General features: G+C 32.2%; 1 protein-coding gene across 4 annotated transcripts in view; it reads left to right on the plus strand.

The window, feature by feature from the left end:
• The window catches only part of LOC118192737 (uncharacterized), a 146,955-nt gene that overhangs the window by 72,003 nt on the left and 49,954 nt on the right, over window positions 1–24,998 (plus strand). For all 4 annotated transcript variants that reach the window (XM_035363745.2, XM_035363748.2, XM_035363744.2 and 1 more), the window contains 3 exons: window positions 7,842–7,934; window positions 8,306–8,437; window positions 21,295–21,810. In XM_035363745.2, the coding sequence (XP_035219636.1) occupies window positions 7,842–7,934; window positions 8,306–8,437; window positions 21,295–21,810 (741 nt within the window). The remainder of the gene's footprint in view (window positions 1–7,841; window positions 7,935–8,305; window positions 8,438–21,294; window positions 21,811–24,998) is intronic.

A 24,998-nucleotide genomic window follows, 5' to 3' on the forward strand; every position in this document is an offset into this window, starting at 1 on the left:
ATGTAGAATTAAAGCTGCTCTGGAGAAGCAAAAAATTTTGTAATTGTTGGAAAAAGTATGTGATAAGGTTCAAAGTGTCCAGTGGCAGAACTAAGTATTTTAACATGTGTTCAAAATTTCATATCCTCTTAAACTCTGTGTGCAGGGTGACAGATGTTGAGTGTGGTCTGTAAAAATTATTACCGATGAGGAGGGTGAATCGTCAACTCCAATATGGCAATGTAAGAAACTTCTAAAAGAAGCTGCTCTCTGTAAAATCCTAGAACGTGTAAACAGAATTGGCTCAAATTTGTAGAAAAGGAAAAAAGTATATGTTATCAAAGATAAGTCTTCATGTAATTGGGATACAATACGCCTTAGAAACGAGAAACCCCATTTTTTTTAGAACAGATAGATTTGTCAGTTATTAAATTTACGAAAGCGTAGAGAGTTAGTATATAAAAATAGTAAAAATAGTTAAAAGGGAAAAAATACAAGATCTTTGTACATATTTACATTAAATTTCTTATCGTAGTCATCTAACTATTACCTCTGATTAAGGTTTAAGTAATAATTATAATATCACTTTAATGAGGGAAAAAATAGGTTATAAAAGATAAATGTCTACATGTAATCGAAGTACAAATAAATCTTTGAAACTAGAAGCTCATTTTCTTAGTGAAAGCAAGATTTTCCAGTTATTAAATTTACAGAATAGTGGAAAGATAGTATAAATAATAATTAAAAGGGAAAAATTAAAAAACAAAAGCAAGATCTTTATACATATTTACATTAAATTTCTTATCGTAGTCATCAAATTATTACCTCTGATTAAGATTTAAGTAATCATTATCATATCACTTTAGATGATAAATTAAGAAAACGTAGTTAATACCAGCTTTCTCTAAAGATATAGAAATTTTGAATAGAGGTGTTTTATTCTCTGCAAGAATTTTGACTAAGTGATTTCTTCTGGTAGTCATTGGACATAGTTGCAAATATTTTTTATTCTAGGGTGCTGAGTATGTATGGTATTAAGTATTACTCTTTTGGGAAATGCTGGAGTGCCAGTGGATGAGTTTTATAGTAGGGAAATCAAAATCTCCATTGTCAGAAATTTTGATATCTTTAAAACTGATAATTTGTAAATCTAGGTATTAACATTTCCTTGTTGAAACTTAGCTTTATTGTGTTTCAAACATGAAGGATTAAGGTGATCATATTCTATTTGATTGAAGGTGTTGATTGCAATAATATCACCATTTATCTGTAAATGTTAGAGTAATACTGAACATTGTACTTGAGATTACTGTTGTTGGAAAGGTACAAATTACAAATCACAGAACTGGTGCTAGTTCCCATCAAGATACCGTTGATTTGTTTAAAAAAGGCATTATTAAATACAATGTAGTTATTAAAAAGAATACTTTTTAAATATAGCTGCCATTCTTCTTTGGAAATAACAGTAATAATTTGTGGAAACAAATCTTGTATAGTTAGAAGACTGTCAAAGACTTCTTGTAAAGGAAGAGCGGTGTATAATTACTAATGTATTATTTAGTGTATTTCCTCATTTGATAAAGATAGTTAGAATTCTACTGAAATGCTGTAACTTATAAGCATATTTAAAAAAAAAATGAATCTTGATTTTTTTTTTTTTTTAAATGGAAACATCAAAAATGAATTAAGAATAAATTGAAAATGGAAACTTTTAAAAAGGTGCAGCTCTTGTGCAAGTATTAGGCAGTTTATTATGATTAATTAATACACACACATATTAATAGAATACATATTAATAGAACACTGAAATTTTGTATATGGGACTGCTGTATCATCTAATTTTGCATCCCCCTTTTTATTGCAATCAGGAGTACCAGATGTGTATATATACAGGGTGTCCAGCAAAGGAGTCCCTGATTTTAAAATTAAAAATCAGGAAAACAAAGATCGATAGAGGGATACAACAAGCAGTATATTTAAGAAAAAAATGACACGACAAACAAGTTGCACTTTGGCAGCTGAGGATGATAGTTCAGTAAAACCATCGATACTAGTCTTGTGAAAATTTGCAAATATAACGCTGATTTTTTTGTTGTTTGACTTCTAAATTAAGCAGTATATTTATTGTGAAAGCTGTAACATTGTAATACAAAAGTTTTAAAATAATAGTTACAATAACTGCCAACAGATGGCACTGTACAACTTATATCAGTATGATTAAAGAACTCATCCTCTGCAAGCAGTTTTTGCAGTCACATCACACAGTTTTCAAAATGCCTACAGCTCGTACTACAGAGGTGTGGTACAAATGAGCAATAAAAGTTGCTATTACATCCTGTAGTGTCTCAAAGGAAATGGATTCAGATGCCACACAGATTGACGATTCAGGCTCATCCAGTGTGGTGAAATGGTTCAGGTAAACAGTCTTTCAATGTGCCCACAAAAAGTAGTTGCAAGGAGTCAGATTAGGCGAATATGGAAGTCAATCTACGTGCCAGTAAATTTGGAATAAGCCAATGTAATGACTCTATTCTTGAAGTATTCTTCCAAAAAAGTGAAGCACCTGTTCAGTGCAGTGTGGTTGGGCTCCATCTTGCATAAACCAATAGGTGCCTGGTCCATCCTCCAGTGCTAGCTGTGTGTCAACAAATCCTTCCAAAATAACATTAATTAATAATTGTTTGTTGCCCATGAAAAAAGGAGAATGCAGTTCAGAAAGTCCGCCCTCTGTCCCACAGCTTGTACAGTATGACTATGGCTTTTGAACAGGGCTTAATTCCTAAAATCAGAATTGCCGGAGTCTTACAGAAGGCTGCCAAGAAAAAGGGAATAAATAAATAACTAATTATTAAAATAATTAAATTTAAATTTAATTTTCAGTAAAATATAAAGATATAAAAATTTTAATAAATCATTACATTCATGAAAAGTCAAAAAAGAAATTCATATAGAAATAAAATATAGGACTTTGTCTTTTGGGAGGCTCCAGATAGACTTACAATTTCATTCATAAACTAAGAAAAACTCAGTTGTGCTCTGACAGAATTTAAAGGTACTATTTCAAGGGATGAGAGAAAAAAAAAAAAAAAAAACATTCTTTTTCCAGCCTGCCAATAGAAAAAGGTAAAATGATTAAAGCGTCACTTATGAGAATCACAGAGAATACTAGAAACAGTATGAGAATATGGAAGAAATTTTAATGGAGAAGTGTAGCAAAACAAAGAGAGAAAAGTCATTTGCTTTCTGACAGTGATGTCCAGTTCGTATAATTCAAACTGTCATGCAAATTGCTACTAAGAAAAAATATTTCCCCATAATCCAATCTGATAACAAATGAGAACAAACGTAAGATTCACAAGTAACATCTTTCATCACATATTACATCTTGTTGAAAAGTATGCATGAGCTCTACAATGGGAGGTCACTAGCATTAGACTTGCATGTCTAAGGTGATCACTTTTAGTACCATTGGGAATTACCCGCTCTTGTAAGTGCACTACCTGGAAAATAAGCCCTTGATATATATGGATGGTTCTTTTCTTTCCTTAAAATTCTGAACTGCAGTCAGAGTGTTTATTCCCTAGAGAAATACAGAAAGAAGTTAGAAACAATTTTTAGACATATTTATAATTGAAATAAAATTTGTTTGATGCGATTTTGTTTCATTTACATAAAAGAAGTGCCTAAGCCCTTTTATTCAGGCTTCCGGCATGCTCCGGCTGGAATTATGATTTATGTCAAAAATACCGGAGCCGCTTCTAATTATACAACTGTTTTAAGTTATGAAAATATTCATATTTTGATAGTGTCAAATTAAAAAAAAAATTGTACAAATAACGAAATCTAACTTTTAACATAGTCTCCCAGTTTCTATACTTATATTTGGAAAATCTTTATGAAAAAATAAGATTATAAAAAGTTTGACTTCCATATGAAAAAAATTGACTGAATATTTAATTTCAAAATTTGCTATTTTTGATGTCATTTCCAACTTGCCGTGATGAATCGGTTAATTAAATTAGAATAATTCAAAGAAATCAGTTTAATGAAAGGAGGCAAAAAATGTGTATAGTTTAACAGGACACATACAAGGAATTAATTTTCTCTTGCTAGTTGCAAATGGTGTATTATTTTCATAAAGCGATAATGTGAAATCAGGACTAAATGTATATTCATATAAAATTTTCCCCTGTTAAATTTAAATTTGAGAAAGTAGAAAATGGTTCCACATAAAGGCATTCCTTCCCATGCTGCCAACTCTTGCATGATTCGACCTGTAAATACCTTAACAACCAAGGTTCTGAGGGGGGATATGGATGCTGTTAGCTTCATGATAATTACAACTTCTGATTTATAGAGTGGCTGAAAAATCGATAAATATTTAAAAAATATAGCAGATGGCTTAAATTAGTGTAACTTCTGATATACAGGGTGGCTGAAAAATCCATACATATTTAAAAAATGTAACAGATAGGTTAAATTAGTGTAGTTTATTCAAAAATGAATCACAAACAGGAAGTTTTTTTCAGGGTTGATAATGGATCAAATTTTTATCAACAAGGAGTTTTATACCGTATTTAATAATAATCTGAAGGATAGCACTCGAAAGCTGTTGATAAGTAACCTGTGCTGTTGTGTGCTCTAAGCGTTTACTTTTATGAATATGTAACAGGCCTCTGTTAATATTATAAATGATTTCTTTTATGATTTTCATTATGTTACATATACATGAATAAATGATTTTACATCCTAATCTCTGGTTGGATCATTTTTGTCATTATGACACAGCAGCTTTTAGTAGTGAAAATTTAAACCAAATCCCTTCCCCCCACTCACAAAAACCTTCCTTGCAATTCATTTTCATTTAAACTGTACTCAATTATAGCAATTTGTTTGATTTTTATAAATTTTAAAATTGCTTACAGATTTTTTCACCACTTGAATATATTTAAAGGTAGTTCATATTTTTCAATTTTTTAATATTTTTACTTTATAAATTAAATTAAAAATTATGAATAATTATGAGTGAAATTTATAAAGCATGAATTTAAATTTTTTGTTTTTTCATTTTGTTTTATAATTATCCATTAAGTTGTATATGCATGCTCATTGGATCTGTGACACATTGCTGATTCTTATAGAATCTTCAATTGAACATCTGTTTATGAAACCAGTGGAAAATTTGTGATTTTACACTTCGTGGCTTTTAAAAAATAGATTTAAATATTTGAACTAAAATTAATATCAGTTTATTTTTTAAACTTTAATCTATAATTAAAGAGTTAAATAGTTAAATAGTGGTTTTTTAACATTATCTTAACTTCGTAACTTAAAAATGCTAACTGTAAAAATTTTGATCTGTATTAGCCCATCTGTTTTTGATTACAGAATTAGGTAGTTCATTCTCTAAAAATAGACTTTTTTTTCAAAACAATGCAAATATTGAAAGTGTGAACCAAAATTGTGTATGTCACATACAGTATTAGAGGTCTTAAGTTTACTATGTAAAGTAGTTCTTTATTTACTCTTTCTGATGTATCTAGTGCTATATGCATATTTGGTGTGTTATTTTACCATGCAAACCTTTATTTAAAGAAACCAGCCATAAAATATGACATTGGATCACATTTTACACAATCTATTTCCCTTTAAAATGCTTTTCTGGAAACCATACCTAAGTATTTTACTACCCATAATATATTATATTTGGTGGTACTTTTTGAGTATATGCATCCTCAATAAAAGTAAAAAAACATATCGATGAGGTAGTACACCATATCTCTAAAAAGTATTTATGTGGCAACCCAGGATGTCACCCAAAAATATTTGTGACAACTCAAGATGTTGCCAGAAAGTATTTATATTGCAACCTAAATATGCACATAGCATGTGTGTGTACGTACTTAGATTTGCACTTTTTAAATGTAACTGTTATTTTTTTTAATTAGTACAGTCAAAAGTCGTTAATTCGGACACCCATAATTCGGAATGATCTATAATCCGGACATCAAAACTAAAAACTTTCTGCGCATGCGCCGCGTTGACACATGCGCATAGGCGTTTACGCGTGCGTGCAAGACCTTTTACGACTGCGCATATGAGTGTGCGCAAGTGCAGAATACGTTTTCGCGTGCGCGTTTTATGTATAATGGATGTATAAGCTAAATAATTATCTATTTCAGTTAATGTTGATGATTGCGTTGTTCCTTAATTTTCGAATTGGATCTGGCTTATTATTTTTTGCAGACTGTAAGAGCAATTTTATAAAAGTAAGTTTAAACTTTCGATTATATCAAATAGAATTTCCGATATATATTTGTTAATATGTAAAGGATCTAAAGCGAAAGTATGTTTTGAAATCCGAAATCTGTTTATCAATTTCATGCTGCTCGGTGGGAGGAACGCCGCAGCGGGCGCGTAATGAATTGGAAGTTGATCTGTCAGCACTATCCTTATCTTCAGGGCAGATGTTTTTATTTTATTTGGCTTATAATTTTTTATCAAATGTAGTATTTCATCTCGATGTGCTCCGTCTTTGATATGATTTAAAACAAGTTCCTCGTCATTATAATTCGCTTCCAATAGCGAAGAAAGTGACAGAGGTTATTGAAAATGAAAAAATTTCGATTGACAAATTAGTCAGTATTCTCGACACAGCAATTATAGGACTTGAACAGCGGAACTTTGTAACTGAACAAGAAATTATGTCTGTTTAATAGAATTAAAGAGAAAGTATTATCACATGAAACGAAGCAAAACTTAAACAACTTACATTGAAAGAAATGTTTAATAAAGTAAACAAATAAATATTAAGCTTTTTCTTTTTGCAAATTTTGATACCCTTTAGATCATAATTGTTCTTTATTTCATAAATTACGGTTTCATAGTTTTAATTTTAGAATTTCTGCATGCCATCTTACGAGATTTAAACTGATGATCTATAATCCGGAAAAATCGATAATCCGGAATCGCCGAAGTCCCGACGAGTCCGGATTAATGACTTTTGACTGTATTAGTTTTTTGCATTGAGTATTTTGTTATTGTCATAACAAATTGTAATGAGGATGGGGAGTTTGCTGGCTGATGAAGAAGAAAACTTTGCATTTCTTCAGAAATATGCTATTTTGTTGATGAACTTTCAGTTCTTAAACAACTGGGTTTTATGGAAATGTAACATAAAAAATTACAAGCGGAATGTGGGTCAGAAATAGGTTTGAAGATGTAATTTATAACAGTGGTTTGTTTTACTCATTGTTGGACAAACTGTTATATATAATTGATATTCTGTGAAAATGAAGTGGAATTATGTCTTTAATGCAACTCTCTCTTGGTAAATTTATCCCTGAGGTGCATGTCTTCTAATGAAAAAAAGGAATGTAAAAAAATAGGCATCACTGGATGCATCGTTGAAATAGATATATGAATCCCCAAACAAATATTTTATACTGAAGTTGCCAACAAACTTGCAGCTTGTGGGGATAAGGTGCAGTTAATCAAAACATTATTTTTTAAGTGCTCTGCTGAGCGTTTAAAAAATAGTTCATCACTTGTTCTTTAACTTTCACAATAGAAAAATAAGATTTGTTGTGTTTTTACTTCAAAAGAGGGTATTTATTCATTTATCTTTCTTATTTAGCACTTTCAATATAGTATGAAAATTATTTATCATATAACCAAGTTATGTTTTCTTTTGAAATTGCTTCGAAAATGCATGGTTGTCTTATATTTGGGCTAATACAGCAATTTTCTAATAAGTAATATTAATTGTGTTAATATTGATGTGAGTGATATACTTACTTGTAGCATAATACATTTTAGCTGTTTTACAAAAATTTCATACTGCCCCCCCTTTTTTTTTTCAGACTGCAAATTCTGCTGTTTCTTCACAAGAGATTTTAAATTCAAGCACATCAACTCCAAGTTCTAGCCAGTCCAAACCATTAGTAATTAATTTGGTAAAGACTTGTTCAGTTCTTTTTTTTGGTCATTTTTATCATTTTCATAATCATTAATTAATATTTAAAAACATTTCTTTTATATAAAACTTAGATTACTTTTAAATTATGAAAATGAAATATGCAGTTAGTATGATTGTTTCAGAATCAAACTAATATCTGAAAATAAATCCAAGTTTTGGTTATCTTACTTTTTTTGGTGATTTTTGGTATATTTTTTTAAACTTCTTGTGACTTGTTATAGTGAGCATTTCAAGTTTTAAATCTGTGACATGTGTATTTTCAAATGTTTGTGTTGTTGGTGTTTTGTAATAAATGTATGCAGTATATTTTTTGTGCATGCTCTTCATGTTTTTGTTTCTATCCTGTAGCTTCTGGAGAAAGACAAAAAAATAGCATTATTGGAATCACATGTTTCTGAACTTCAGCATCGGTTAACATCCAAGGACGCAGAATGTGAAACTCACCTATGGAAATTAGGAATATTAATGCAGCAAAATCAAGTGAATTCTCCATTTCTAGTGTTTTTTTAAAGCAATGTTTAATCATTATTGTTAGAATTTTAAAATACACATGACATTCCATGCTTGGGCTTCATGTACATCAAAATATATTTTGTCTAATGATTATTATTTTCTGTAGTCTAGTCTCTGTCAGACTTGGATACTGGAAATTTGGATAGCTTCTGATGCATTTTAAATAAAACTCATGCAATGTGGAATCTTCTCTTAACCATCATTGTATATGAAATAATGCAAGTTGGCATCATAGTGCATCCTACACACGTTTTATCAGATTTAAATCCAGAGATTATGCAAGTTGTTCTACCTGCTGGATTCGTCTGCTGTCAGGGTAATCAGTAACTAGTGTAGTATGATGGCGATGGGCATTTTTGTCCAGTAAGATTAAGTTATTACCAATTGTGCCCTAAACAATTTTACATAGGGATCAAGACTTCATCTTTGTATATTTCAGCATTCATAGTTACATTGGTAAAAATATGTAGATTAGTGCATCCATTCAAAATGGTTCTTGTGCATACCATTATTTTGCCACCTTTGTATTAATGCTTTTCATTGATATTTTCAGGTTTCTTTCCAGGTTGTAGCAAGTCTGGAATTACTTTACAAAGAATCTACCTTTGGTCTGTGTACTTTAATCACAGTGATTTCAGCATTAATACTATCATGTGCATTTTGCAGCTTAGTAAATGAGACATACTAAGTGGGATCAGTAAACTAGGACTGTGGGACATAAATCATGGGGTTCTTTGTATCAAGTCCTCTTTTATGCAGCCTGTTATTTAGTATATCTGTGTAATCAAGTTCCTATAGCCGCAGCAGTCTGAGCTGCATGTTGAGTAGTCTGCAGTCTGAGCTTGCAGTCTTGCATTCAGCTGATGTCTTGCGTGTCTGCTGATGTCAATTGTCTATTTCTTTTAGCAATTATTGCTAAATAATGGTCCTAAGAGTCTGTTGTATGTTTTCTTCTTTGACCTGGTTGTTTGCATGCATCACCAATATTTTAAAACTGTTTCCATATTCTCAACCTGATGTTTTTTACTGCTTTTAGGATTCTACAGAGGGTACGGTAATAATTTTCCTGCTTCCATTCTCCTAGTCACATGTCGTTTCTCATAATCCATCAAATGCCTTCTCAACGACATGTTCCACCTTCCGAACATGAGAATTCTATCCATTCGTAGTGAAATTTCAATTTGTAGTAGGTGCATATTTCTGTGCAGTAAAGGTGAATCCCATTGAACTACGTGATAAATTATCCTTCAGCTACTAACCAAATAACCTGTCATTCGACTTCATTTAATAGAATTAATATAAAGCATCTTTTCATAGTCATTCCTGTAATTTTTTTCTGCCGATCTTTTTTTTTTTTTTTTTTTTTTTTTCTGGACATTTATACTGAAAAATGGGTCTGTGTAGTTCTCTTTTAAACTTTTAAGAAGCTGTCTGTTTTTTTCACTTAAAAGAGGTGACTGAATCTAAACACACATAGAAAACCGAAAAGAAACTTACAATATGAATTATCCTTCATGTTTCAACATAATATCTGAAGGGGGAATAACTGGTATCTTCATATTTTTTACACATATGTGTGTATGAAATAGTAAGAATGAGACTTTTTTATGATGAGAAGTATTAATTTGTACACATCTGTAGTATATAAATTTTTAATTCTAATATTATTTGCAAAGAAGATATAAAATGCTTATAATTAATAACATAATTCATAAAATTTAATCTGCACATATAAAATATTAAAAATGGATTTTACAACAAATTTATTTATTTATTACTTTTAGAATATTAAAAAGTAATGGGCTTTTAAAATGTCTGGGTTTTTAGGCATTACCTAATCTTGCCTATCCATAGCTGCACCAATGAGTACTGCCATAAACCTGCTAACAGCTAGCAATGAAATGGAGGAAAGTGTATTTCTTCAGCCACTTTGTTACTGAGTGATGAATGAGGTACATCAAAATGGCCATGGAAAGAGCAGAACCTCTCGCTAAATTCGTTTAATAGTTTCTAAGAAAAGTGTCACAAACGGAAAGAGACTAACATTGCAAAATTAGAATGTCAAAGCAAATCTTTGAATAACAGGAAAACACAGATACATTCATATGCATATGTGCGTTAATTAAATTAAGATTGTAATTAAAATATATTTTAACTGTTTGTAATTAAAATTGTAATTAAAAACTATTACTGTCTAAGTATTAATAAACCGTGGCATTATTTTAAAGATAATGCTCTGTATGATCAGCAGATTTTGGCGATTAAAAAAAATATTGAGTTACACGGAATTCAATTAATCAGGAGTCAAGTTTGTGTAACTCTATATAGAAAAAAAGAAATTTAACTCTTATTGTAAATGAAGCAATAATGTTGTGAATTTTGTGAATATGTAAATAATTTTAGCAATATTATATGTGAATTGTAGTATCTTTTGTATAATGTAATATGAAATGCTTGAAAAAGGGGAATCTCTACCGGAAAAGTAAGTTTCCAGGGGTGAATCTGTTTAACTTGAAGTAACTGCTTATCTCACTAAACTTGGTGAGAAATCGTCAAATGTTGCCAAACTTGCCGCGCATTTGCTGAAATTTTGGTCTGATCCCTGCATAATTAATTAATAACTGCCAACTGATGTAGTTGAATAACTGCCAATTGATCTCTGTGTGTAATTGTAACCATATTCAGCCCTTATATGTAAATTTAACCACACATGCCTTCCAGTAATTTTGAGAATTGGAAGGCACTAGAGATTTCTCGGTCGCAGGAAGAACCATATAAGACTGAAGAGAGCTTCAGTTTTTTTTTCAGAGCATTGAGAGATTCCCATGTCAGCTTTGCCTTTTATATGTGCTTTGCCTTGCATTGTGTTTAACATTCTTAGTTGTGTGAAGTGTAACTACTGAATGTGCTCTGTGATACCGAGAAGAGCTATATGAGTACTTTTGTGGAAGGTCCCCGAATCGTAAAGTGTTCCTTTTAGGAAATCAAATTTTATCAAGTTATCATTGGTTCTGTGTGCATTCAATTCATTATGAACCTGTATGCATGCAGGAATTTTTGGTGTCAGATGTGAGCTTGAATGCCAGTCACAAAAGCAATTGATGAGCAACTAAGACTACTAGTGACTGCCTTTGTTGCATTTAAAGAAGAGATGAAAGTGGCCTTAAGAAGAAAGGGAAGGAGCCATGAAGTCAGTTCAAGGAAAGATTGAAGCAGGTCGAGAGGAAATGAAAAGAGAAATTTCTGCTGTAACAGAAAACAGATTTGAAGCTATTGAAGGTGGAATAGACACATTTGAAAAAAGATGGAGAAATTGAAGAAAGAGTAGTTTCTGTTGTCCAGCAGCAAATCAAAGAAAGAGTTTCTGCTTCCAAATAACAAATTAATTACAGAGTTCCTTTTGTCTTTGCCAATCAAGTTCCTCGTCATTATAATTTGCTTCCGCTAATGAAGAAAGTGACACACAGGTTATTGAAAATGAAAAAATTTCGATTGACAAATTAATCGGTATTCTCGACGCAGCAATTATAGGACTTGAACAGTGGAACTTTGTAACTGAACAAGAAATTATGTCTGTTTAATAGAATTAAAGAGAAAGTATTATCACATGAAACGAAAGAACTTAAACAACTTACATTGAAAGAAATGTTTAATAAAGTAAACAAATAAATATTGAGCTTTTTCTTTTTGATAATTTTGATACCCTTTAGATCATAATTGTTCTTTATTTCATAAATTACGGTTTCATATTTTTAATTTTATAATTTCTGCATGCCATCTTACCAGATTTAAACTGATGATCTATAATCCGGAAAAATCGACAACCCAGAATCGCTGAAGTCCCGACGAGTCCGGATTAACGACTTTTGACTGTATAGCATAATGGAATGTCTTAAGAATTGGAATATTCCATGAAGTGCACTAGTAGCCTTGTCACTCATCGACCTATCGAGGACCTTTATCCTGGTGAGAGTTGTTAATGTAAATGATAAGGTGAAAATTATTAAGAAAGGTGAAGTGGTTGCAGCATGTATTCCTGTGGCATGTGTTAAACGAATCAGTAGTCTTTCAGAGTCTGTGACTTTGAAGAGCCTAACACTGGAGTTATTGCAGAATGCACCACTAAGCAATAAAGAGAGAAGTGCTGCAGAACATGCCATTCAAGAGTTTTAAGATGATTTCTCCTGCTCATCTTCTGATGTAGGTCAAACCAGTTTAACACAGCATACAGTTGATACTAGGGATCATCCACCAGTCAAGCAACATCCAAAATGTATTTCCCATTGCTAAACTGGAAGATGTAAGATAAACTTCTAAAAGACATGCAGGGCAGCTATGGGATTGAGCTTTCTGCAAGTCCTTGGGCCTCTCCCATTGTCCCGATAAAAAAGAAGGATAGTTCAACTACATTTTGTATCGAATATCATCAGTTGAATGACATCACAAAGAAAGAAAGCTGCCTTCTTTTTAGAATTGGCAACATTCCGGATAATCTTTCTGAAAGCAAGTGGTTTCAGCCACTTGCTTTAAAGAATGAATATTGCCAGGTAGAGATAGAGCCTGATGAGAAACCTGGTCCTGATGACTGAGCATTAACCACTCAACAAGGACTTTGGCAGCTCAAAATTCTGCTGTTTAGATTGTCATTCGGTGGCAACATTTGAATGCCTCATTTTGACAGTGTTGAGAGGTCTTTCCTGTGAAGCCTGAATGATATCATTTTGATCGGGAAAAGCTTTGAAGAGCATTTGGTAAATATTAGGAATGAGCTTTAGTAATTGAAGGAAGCCAGTCTAAAAATAAGTCCTGCCAAATGTAAATTGTCCAGGAAGGAAGTGACTTAACTCGAACATGTCATCTCAGCTGAAGGTTTGTGTATAAATCCACAAATGTTGTTGGCAGTCAGAGATTAAGACACCTAAAAAATATCCATCATCTGAGAAGTGACTTGGGGCTTTGCACATACTATAGGAGATTTGTGAAGGACTTTTGTTCCATCACAAGACCCCTTGAAAACTGACAGAGAGCAAGCAAATGTTCTTGTGGAGAAAAGAATGTGAGGGTGCTTTTAACATACCAAAAGAAGCTTTAACATTTGTAACAATCCTGATGTATTCTCAGCCCATTTATTCTTAACACAGATTTGAGCAATGAGCGTGTCGGTGTTTTTTCATCGCAGGAAATAAATGGTCAAGAAAATGTTGTAGCATACTGGAGCAAGTATTTGTCTCAACCAGAGAGAAATTACTGTGTCACCAGAAAAGTTTCTGATCATAATTAAAGTAGTAGAACATTTCCACCATTACCTGTACACCAGAAATTCCTGCTCACGCAAATCATGCATCATTGACCTGATTCTTAAATTTCAAGAATCCCAAAGGCTGTATAACTAGATAGATACAGAGACTCCAGGAATATAACATCACTATCCGTTATCATAGGGGGTCATTGCATAAACGCTGATGTCCTGTCTGGAAAACCCTGTTCAGAAAGCTACCAATATTGTTGCAGGGTCAGTACAAAATATGAGCTTGTTAATTCGTTCGATCCTAGTTTGTATTTCAGCGTCAACTGATAGAGACCCCTGGTGTGACAATGAAGTCAGGAATGAACGTTTGGAAGAGATGATATTAAACTCATAATTATTTGAATAGAGTCTTAACATAGAAAATCCTACCTAGTAGGACATTTCAGTCTATAGTCCTATCACAAAACAATATTGGGTTCTCTTTGAATCGCTACATACAGGATGATTATAATTAAAGTTATGATTTCAAAAACCTCTAACTTTCAAACTACTGGTCAGAATGACTTTATATTTTACCAGAACAATCGTGAGGGAGTGAAATTTTGTTTGCCCAAAGTTAAAAAAAAATTTTTTTGACAGATAGCACTGTCAGGGTAATGTCAGCAAAAAGTCTTAAATGGATTAATTAAAAGACAGGAATGCTGTTAACCAAAATGAAGCGATAAACTCCAAGGGTTTACAACAAATTTATTAACAAAAAAAAAAAAAAAACAAGAATACATATTCACAACAAAAAACAGATACTGACAAGAGAAAAAGAAGAGCTTCATGAAACAAACACCTTATGGATGATTAACACATAAGCTGTTTGATATGCCATCTCATTGTTTTACTACTAGTTGGAAGTGCAAAACAGCATTTTCCACAACAGGTCATAGGATATGTGTGCTGATGCTGTTAATGTTGTGTGTAATGCTTGCCTTCTAGTCGGTGAGATTCGCAGTCCACCTGCTATTAACGACATTCTTCGGGTATCACTAAAGCCGAAAATTTCACGAGGAGTTTGAAGTTAGGGGAACACGGCAGCGATGCTGTTAGAAAACGGCGGTTTATGATTTTATCATCTCTAAAATGAGCAATTAGCAGCTACTTCACATGAGTAGCAATGTGTGGAGGAGTGCCATCTTCCATGAATATTGCACGATCACACACTGATGTTGCTGAAGTGACGGAAGGACATGGTTATGAAAAATCGCTTCATACTGCTTGCCAGCAAGGATATAGGTAATGGGGTCTGCAGGTATGATCCCTTCGAAGAAGGGAATGATGACAAATGCAGCTGTTATTCTGCACCACATAGTGATCTTTTCAGACTTTCAGGCTGTAGCAGTGGTAATGGCTGTGGCAAAAATGGATTCTCGGTTGCCCATATGCTGCTTTTTACAGAACCTTGCAAATAAAAATAGGCTTTGTCAGACCACAGAATGTTCCATGGCTACCCATTATCCTTTTCCATGTGTTCCATGTGGACAAGAAATCATAATGCAAATGATTCACATGTTTCCAGGTCAGCAGGTAACAACTGCTGCACATGAATTATCTTGTACAGATAGAAATACAAGATGTTCCAAATGACTCTGTATACCATCCTGATAAGCATATCCAACATTCAGCCAATTGTTCATTCATCCAACATTCAGCTTGTTTTGCATCACTGTTTGTCTGTTCTTATAATGCTGGGGCCATATCTTCCATTGCCCCTGCCATCGTAATTGGTTTTCGTCCTCTACTTCAATTCACGTCAAATGAGCCAGTCCCTTAGAATTTATCTATGATTTTCTGTGGTCAAAGGGTCGGATTTTATGCCTTTTAATGTCCACAACTTCTTGATAGCTGTAATTGCACAGTCACTGTTCAGATAGAAAATCTTCACGAGCAGAGCACAATCCTTCTCTGTCAGAGCCATGATGAAGCACTCAGGCAAAGCATTATGTGTCCCACTAGTATTACAGCTATGTGTGCAATGCACATGTCATGTCTTAAGTAATCTACATACCTCGACAAAAGCAATGTAAACCCTGACAGCACCATCTATCAACACATTTTGGAACTATACTTTTTCTTTAGCCGAACAAAATTCTATTCCCTTACAGTTTAGGTAAAATATCAAGTCATTTTGATAGGTAGTTTTAGAGTGTTCTGAAATCACAACTTTAATTATAAACATCCTGTATTTGAAATGTCATCTTGTTATGGAAGTTCAAATCGAATAATGGAAAAGCATTCAGATGGCAGCTGATACTTACAAGATCCCAGATCCAGGATGTTCTTAAAGAACTACGTAGTAGTCCGACTCAAGGCCACTTTAGAATAATAAAGATTTTGCATAGAGTTCAAGAGTGCATCTACTGGAGAAATGCTAGAGCTGATGTGCAAAAGTGCTAATTTTATGCCTTTTTGAGTCATAAAGGACCAAGGAAATGCAGCCAAGGGAAGCTGAAACATTACAGTGCAGGAGCACCTTTTGAATGCATCACTTTCAATGTCCTGGGACCTCTGCCATGATCTGCTAATGGCAAGAAATACATCCTCATCACTGATTACTTTACAAAGTGATCTGAAGCGTATCATGTCCTTGATCAACAAGTTGTCATGGTAGCAGAAGTAATACATTCATTGGATTATCAAGCTTGGAGTGCCTCTTTATTTGCATTCTGATCAATGAAGGAATTTTATCTCAGCTGGAATTAAAGAACTCTGCAAACTACTTGGCATAGACAAAACGCAACAACACTCTTCTATCCACAGTCAAACGGCATGGTAGAGGTTTAATCGAATTATTCTTAATAACCTCTTATGCATGGTTTCCAGAAATGACCAAGACTCGAACCAAAAGTTATCTCTGTTCTTACTGGCCTGCTGCAGTGCTGTCCATGAGACTACCGAATAATCTGATCGTAGATGCACTTTAGTCTTGACATTTATTTGCTTTGTGATCTGTTGTTCGGCCGCCCTCTGGATGTGCCTACATTGTGTGGGGAGTACTTTCATGATCTCCGTGCATGGTTTGAAATTATTTTGCTCTAAAGCAAGTTAACTCGGCGGCAGAGAAGGTGAAAACCCAATATAACACAAGAATTATGGAATGTCGATTAAACAAAGGTAACAAGGTGTGGTTATGGAATCAGATTCAACGGAAGGGACTCCTAAACTGCAGTCATCATGGCATGGTCCTTACACAGTCCTACACAAGCTTAACAGTATTGAAGTTTGAATCCGTAAGTAATCACATTCTAAACCTAAAGTAGTTCATTACAACAGGCTTGGCCCTTACTGTGACCAAAGTATATAGTCCTCATTGTGTGTGTAATGTAAATAATAAACTAAGACCATGGTCTTATTTGTGTATAAATTTGTAAAATAATGCATTTAATTATTGATTTAATGTTTGATTTGTTGTATGTTAGTTATTGAAATTATTGTTTTAGTATTGCATTGATTTGTAAGTATGGCTTCCTGTTCAGGGATTGTATAGTCGTTAGGAAGGGTGCATTGCTATGAGTTTTATGTATATGTAAATAATTTTAGTAAAATTATATGTGAAATTGCTGGACCTTTTGTATAATGTAACATGAAATGCTAGAAAAAGCAAAACTCTGCTGGAAAAGTATTGTTACAATGGCAAGTCTCTTGAACATTGAGGTAAATGGCTATTTCACTAAATTGCCAAGATATTGCCAAATTGATGATGGTTTTAGTGACAAATTTTGTACATTAAATTTGGCTAGAAATCCCCAAAAGTTGCTATACTTGGTGACCATTTGGTGAAATGTTGATCATTATAACTATAATTGGTACTGTAATTAAATAACTGTACATTAATCCTTATATGTAACTGTAACCATATCCACCTCTTTTATATGTAACTTTAACCATATGTGCCTTCCAGTAGTTTCGAGATATGGAAGGTGCTGGGGATTTCTCGGTGGTGGGGACTTTATAAGACTAGCACCAGTTTCTCAATTTTGGGTTCAGAGCTGAGTTTGAAGTATTGACAGAACTCTGTATGAGCTTCATCATTTAGATGCATTTTGCATTGCATTGTGTTTAATGTTCTCAGTAATTTAAGTGTAACTACTGATTGTTCTCCATGATCCTAAGAGAAGAGCTGTATGAGTACTTTTGTGGAAAGTTCCAAAACTGTAAATTGTTTCTTTTGGGAAAATAAATTTTATCAAGCTATCATCAGTTCCGTGTGCATTTAATTGATTATGAATCTGTACACATGCAATAATAATTTCTTTTAACATTAAAATGCAGTATGTGTTAGTTTTTCAAATTTAAGTTATTAATCGAGATTGTATTTTTTATATATATTTTTTCAGTATAATAATATATTTACTAATTCTGCTGAAATCAGGGCATTCATTTTAGCTTCCTTAAAAAAGCACAGTGTGTAATGTACACTGCTCAAAAAAAAAAAAAAAAAAAAAAAAGGACAGTCCTATATCTCCCAATCTACTGGGCCGATTGACAAAATTCAAATTGCGTTCTTCATGTCTCGAAAGCGCGACTTAGGATATATATTAGATTTATATATAGCACTATTCTAACATAGGTATTTTGACACAAAATCGGACTTTTTCTGAAATAACATACCATTTTTTTACATATTTCGATTCTACGACTCAAATTACGCCTAAATAGGAAATTTTGTAAAATTTGGAGCAAAATTTACGGAGAAATTCACAAATTTATGTTGGCACATTTTTGTCAGTTTGCGCCAAGAATACTTCACTTGGCAACCTAGTCACTTCTTAATATATGGCAACCTAGTTTCCTTTCCCATGAGAGGAAAAAGTCACCATCGTTCCTTTTTTCCAAATAATATTCTTTATATTATATTTTTAATTATAACTTATTATTTTAAGTAATTTTTTCCTTTTCAAAATTTAATTGTTTAAGTTGCACTTTTTTTTTTTTTTTTTTCGAATAACTGTTTTAAAAATTTCTATTTACCTATTCGAACTGCGTAAATAAAGGTGCAGCGTTTATTTTTTTTCAAATAGTTTTCTTTATATATATTTTTCGTCATAGTTATTATTTTAGGTAATTTTTAAATTTTTATACTTTTATTTTTAATTGTTTGTGTTGTTCAGAAATGTTCCGTTCAGAAAAGATATATATAAATAAGAGAGATGTATAACCAACATTTTAACTTAGGATGACTTGCATACACTGCTTTAAACAGTTTTATCATTGTGCCCTTTGCTTTACACAATTTTATCCTACATTTGGTTTCTTAAAATGTTATTCATATTTTAGTCAAATATTTTATTTTTGAAATCGCAAGAATCAAATATCATAACCTTGAAAAGTTTTAAATTAAAAAAAATACAAATACTAAATTTTACGAAAAAATTTATTTTTCTTCTCTTTTTCTTTAAGCATTCTGAAAGTATATTAAAAAGTATCCAACTTTTTGAAACATTTTGGTATTTCTGACAATCATTTTAAATAAAGTTATCGCCTTCCATTTCATAAAGGCCCACAAACGGCCGAGCGGTAAAGACGCTGATCACTGGTAGTTCAGTCCGAGGTTCAAATCCGGCGAACGGGCTGGTTGCATGGGTGTTTTCATGGTTTCCCGATGTGTAACGTGTATACAAGGCCAGTTTCCCTTAGAAAGTCCTCCACGAAGGCATCCCTCCCTTTAGGCAGATAGCCCTCGTGTGCTTTGCCATAATTAAATAATCCAATCCAATCCTTAATTAAATATAATTGATTTGTAACTTCTACTAGAACTGACGTTAAGAATTGAAGTGCAAATAAATAATATCGTGTGCAATCTTGATTAATATAAAATTAAAAATATTTGCATTCAGACAGAAAGTTTTTTGAAATATTTGCAATTACTTTATAAGAAGGATTTATTAATAACCGTAATAATTACTTAATATATTACTGATGATTAGGAATCAGTTCTTGACAATTACATTCTAAATTAGAATTTTAAGAATTATTAGAATTTTAAATTAGAATAATGAAAATACGCTACGCACAAAAATACATTTTAGGATAAAAAATGAGTTGATTTTTTATGTTTTAAAACTTCTTGAATTCATTTAATAAACATCGTATCCTCGTTGTTAATTGAATTCAGAATGTTGGGTGTTGTTTATATATAATTATTCTTACTTGTCCACGGAATCTGCTGACTTATCCAGCGATTAAGTAGCTGCAGATCATTTCTACATAACCATTGAACTTCCATTAATTCAGTCTCTAGAGGTTTGTATATTTATATCATAATTTGACTTTTATAAAAATGATTATTCTAAATCTTATGTTTCTATAAAAGTATACTGTGCTTTAAAAATATGGATGATAGTACCAGCCGCTCTTTCAGCCACTTCAAAAGCATCAGTTTGTTTAGAAATAAATTGTGCAGTTAATGTCATAAAATTCAAATAAACATCAAACAAAAATTCTCAGTTTTAGACAATTCGATTTAAACGAAGTAAAGTAGCAAACAATAAAACGGTAGTAAAGTAGCAGACGAAAAAGGTAAAAATTTACTCTTAAAAAAAAAAAAAAAAAAAAAAAAGGATAGAAATTAAAAAAAAAAAAAATATTAAAAAATTTATTTAAAAAAATAGCATATAATTAATTCTCCGTAAAATTTTACTTGAAATTTAAAGTTAAAAATAGCTGTGGCAATACAGTGTAACAAAAATCCATAGACCACATTTGGCGTTATTATCGCTCAAAAAAAAGATGCCAAATTTCAAAACGCGAAAATATGTAAATTTGTGTATATCTTAAAAAATTTTGAATAAAAAAGTCTAATTTGTTGCAGATATGCTTAAAAATATACCTACTTTAAGATGATGGTAAAACTTTTATAGGTTATAATTCAAAATTTTTTTCGAAAAATTTATAAAAATTATTTAAAAATAGAAATTTAAAAAATAAAACACAAAAAATGGGTAAATTTTATTTGGAATGAACCTAAATTTCGAAATGTGAGAGAAAAATCGAAAAAGTTTAATAAAAAAAGAGATATAAATAAATATTTGGCAAATTCAATTAACATTGAGGAACTAAAATTTTGAGAGCTAATATTTCAAAAACTACTCGTATGATTTTTACAAAACTTGGTATTCTGGCGTAATTTGAGTCGTAGAATCGAAATATGTAAAAAAAATGGTATGTTATTTCAGAAAAAGTCCGATTTTGTGTCAAAATACCTATGTTAGAATAGTGCTATATATAAATCTAATATATATCCTAAGTCGCGCTTTCGAGACATGAAGAACGCAATTTGAATTTCGTGAATCGCCCCAGTAGAACGGGAGATATAGCACTGTCCCATTTTTTATTTTGAGCAGTGTACAAAATTATATTTTAAAATTAAATATAAAAAATTTTGTCAGGTTTATAGTCAGTTATGATAGCATTGTAATTGAATTCTTATGTGTCTTGAACTGCTGTATGGAATAAGTATAGTTATATAAATATATAATTTTAATAGATTTTGTTAAATATGAAATAATTTTGTGTTTGTTTGTTCCAGAACAGAACAGATGTCTTCCACTCTGGGGCATCACCTTGTGATTTACCCATACCTAAATGTGTTTCCTTCCCAGATATTGGCAATATTTATAGTTATGATAATGTAATACAGAAATCGCACTCTTGCAGAGCAATAAGTAATATTGTAAATCCATGTCTAGCCATTTCTCCAAAACACAACGTGGCCAATACAAGCCCATGTTATAAGAAAAATGATGACAGATCAGAATCCCAGTTTTGTAGAACAACAAATAAAAAGACTGAACATCCCTTTGCTGTCCATAGAGCACAAAGTGAACCATATTTGTTCATGTTTGGTGACAGTATTTATGTATATAGGCCTTGTGAGCCAATCAAAAAAGCATCCAATGTTCCTTTGCATGATGACTATCAGCTTAGCCTTCCACCATGTCAAAGTATTGATTTAAAGTTTCCTACAGATGACTCAAACCTTGAAGACTGGGATTTGATGTGTAAAAACGGGTGTATCCCTTTTCCTGATAATTCTTTTTGTGAGGTATGCAACTGTTTATTTCAATTAAGTAATAAATGTAGATTTTGTTTCTCAGTTGCATTATTTTTCTGTAAAATGTGGTGCATCAATAAAAGCTGAGTTTAGCATGATTTTGGTGTATATATATATATATTATGTGTGTGTATACACATGCACACAGATTGTTTAAAAATATCTAGTAAAGTTGTTAAGTAGAGTGAACTTAAATAAGTAGATTTTGTAATGCTGTATGTATGGAGAAAAAGTGTTGTGCAGTAGCAGTGTAGAGTGGTAGAAAAGGATTTTGCTGACATGAATCATCATTCTCCATGCAGATTTTGAGCAGTGTGCATGAACATGCTGCATGAACTCACAACTTGCCAACATGTATTTTATTTATGGGGTTTCAGCTAAACTAAAGCACCTTCTAAAAAGGAGTTATTAGAAATGATTCTGTATAACTCAAGGATTTATACCAGAATGTTTTTATGTGTCATTCAGCATTTCGCTGTATCACCTCATTGGGCCATATCTGCACACGCACTAGATTGCAGAATCTACTCAATTTCTGACCCTTTACTACATTTACATTTTTTGCCAACTATTTTTAACTTTACTTACAAGGACTGTTCAAAAAAAAAAAAAAAAAAAAAAAAGGGGGACCAAACTTTTGCTGTTCTTGCTTAATTGCTAATTATACAAATGTTTAACCACTATCTCTTTCAAAGTACTCCCCTCTGTCAATATATTGTAGCCAATGTTTCTTCCACTTTTGGAATGCTTGTTGGAAATCCCATTTTCAGTGGTCATTGCATTTTCCTTAATTTCCTCCACGAGCTGGAAACAACATCCTTTCTAAGTGGTTTTTAAGTTTGGGAAACAGAAGAAGGGTATGCCTGGACAAAGTTCAGAGAATAGGATGAGTGGGAGGTACAACAAAAGTGCAATGTTCTGTGTGTTAATTGATAGCAGGGAGTAATGCATAAGGTGGCATGTACATTGTCATTATGCATCAACCACAACTGAGTCCCCACACAGTTGAGGTTTCTTCCTATTCACAACATCTCTCAGTTGTATTAGAATTCTCTGGTAGACTTCCTTGTTTACTCTCTGACTAAGTGGTATAACACTCAAAACATGTTGTTCATTTGTTAACATGGAATGTCATCCAGTCCTTGGAGCTTTGGCAACTGAATGTCTGTCCTTCTTAAAATTCTGAAACCAATTATAGTATTGTGTTTGGCTTATGCAGTCATCTATGTGTGGTTAAGTATTTGGATAATTTCCATTAAAGTTTTTCGACTTCTATACAAAATTTCATGCAGATGCATTGTTTCTCCGAATCTTTCATTTTTGCTTTTTCACTAATGTGATGAGCAGCTTATGCAAGTCTTGGTTTAGAATCTAGTAAAATGTGATTACTAAGATATGCCACTAGGTGCACTGACTATTAATATGCAATTTAAAAGTTTGATCTTTTGAACAGTCCTCATATTTATATATATGAAGTTTTTAGTTTTGCACCTTATTTTATAGGTTACTTTGTTTTTTTATTTATCTCATAATTATGTCATCTAAAATGTTCTGTAATTTTTTGATGATAAATGCAAATGACACAGTACAAAAAGGTAAGAAACTTTAATGGAATCACACACCACTATTGTATTCTATGACATTTTGTCATCTTTCTGGCAGTTGAAAAGTACCCTTTTTTTATAAAAAGTCATTATGTTTATTCATAAAAAAGTTATTGAAATGTTGTTTGGCAGGCTCCAAAACAATGTGAACTCCAGGCCATTCAATAATTTTGAAGATGAAATAATGCCTGTGAACTTGGATTTGTTGGGGACTTGTTCCTTTCCATAAGTGACAAAAGTTGTTCACACTGATAAGTAATACTGAATATGCATATAATGCAAATTTTTGACTTCCTAGGAACCAAGTGTTAGTAAAATTCGTGGATTTTCACGTGACCGAATTTTTGCTTTAAATCTGAGTGACACTGAGTTTATGTTTGATCCACCATTAATCGGGCTGCCACTTTCATAAGCCTCTAACCGGTACAGGGTTTCATTAAGAAAGATCAAATTTTTGAAAACTGCCACAAGAAAGAATTCTTTTTTTTTTTTTATTTTAATACACAAAAATAATACAAATAAATGAAAGCCTTTTTATGAAATACTAAAAGGAGAGGGACAAAGATTTTCCCAACAGTGGCTGTTTGGTAGATTGTGCAGAGACTATGTTTTATTGTAAGAGTTGCAGATAGAAATATGACTCAGAATTCTGTGTGAAAGTTTGGCCTAACTTAAGCAGGATCTCTGCTGACTTTTATAGCTTGATAGTAGCCAACTTTCACAATTGACGGAATAACACCTAATTACCTGGTAAACTTGTTTTGCATTGAGATATTTGGGTTGTTTGACTGATATTTCTAATTAATGAAACAGATTTTTAGTTTCAGTTCAACTGAAGAAATGGGCTGAATTGCTATCATAGGTAAATAAATGAAAATGAAATAAAAAGCCTATTTGGTGCAATCGGTTCAGTTTAGCTTTATTATTTTAGTTAAATGTTAGTAAATAATTCTGTAATATTCTTGGAACTAAGGTTTTTCAGTACTTACGTGTTATCACAACCACTTTAATAGAAGTTGCCAGATTTTTCAGAATGTGCTGAACTCTGGCAACCATAAATCCTTGGAATGTCCCCATTTTCATATGCCTTCTTTTCTTCTATTCCAAGTTCCAATGGTTTTTGTAAACAAATCGTGATATTTTTTGCCTTAATTTAAAAATATTGTCTTTTGGAATTTCCCTGGAAAGGAGGAAATTGCTGTAAAATTTCTGTAGGAATATTATATTTTGCAGCAAAATTTCTTAAGGAACCAACAAGGAGATACTTTTGTTAGATGGCTGCTATTGCTGAGGTTTGTGCGATGTCGAGTTTGCAATTTTCTGATTTTTTTTAAGCAAAAACTGATCACTGTGTACTTTAGAGATGAATGTGTTTTATTTTTTCAATGTGTCACGTAATCCATATTTAACAATTAAAATTTGTATTTTAAATTGCTAAAGTTAGTTTTCTTTTTAAGAGTTGATAATGTTTGGTGACTTACGATAAATATCGAGATTTGGATTCTTTTTAGAAAGAGTTACGAAAACCACAAACTTACATCTGATAAGTGAATTGTACCATTTCATCTGTAAAAA

This window comes from Stegodyphus dumicola, chromosome X2, assembly GCF_044657685.1.
Source record: "Stegodyphus dumicola isolate Sdum_Otavi_A_Nest chromosome X2, ASM4465768v1".
NCBI lineage: Eukaryota > Metazoa > Arthropoda > Arachnida > Araneae > Eresidae > Stegodyphus > Stegodyphus dumicola.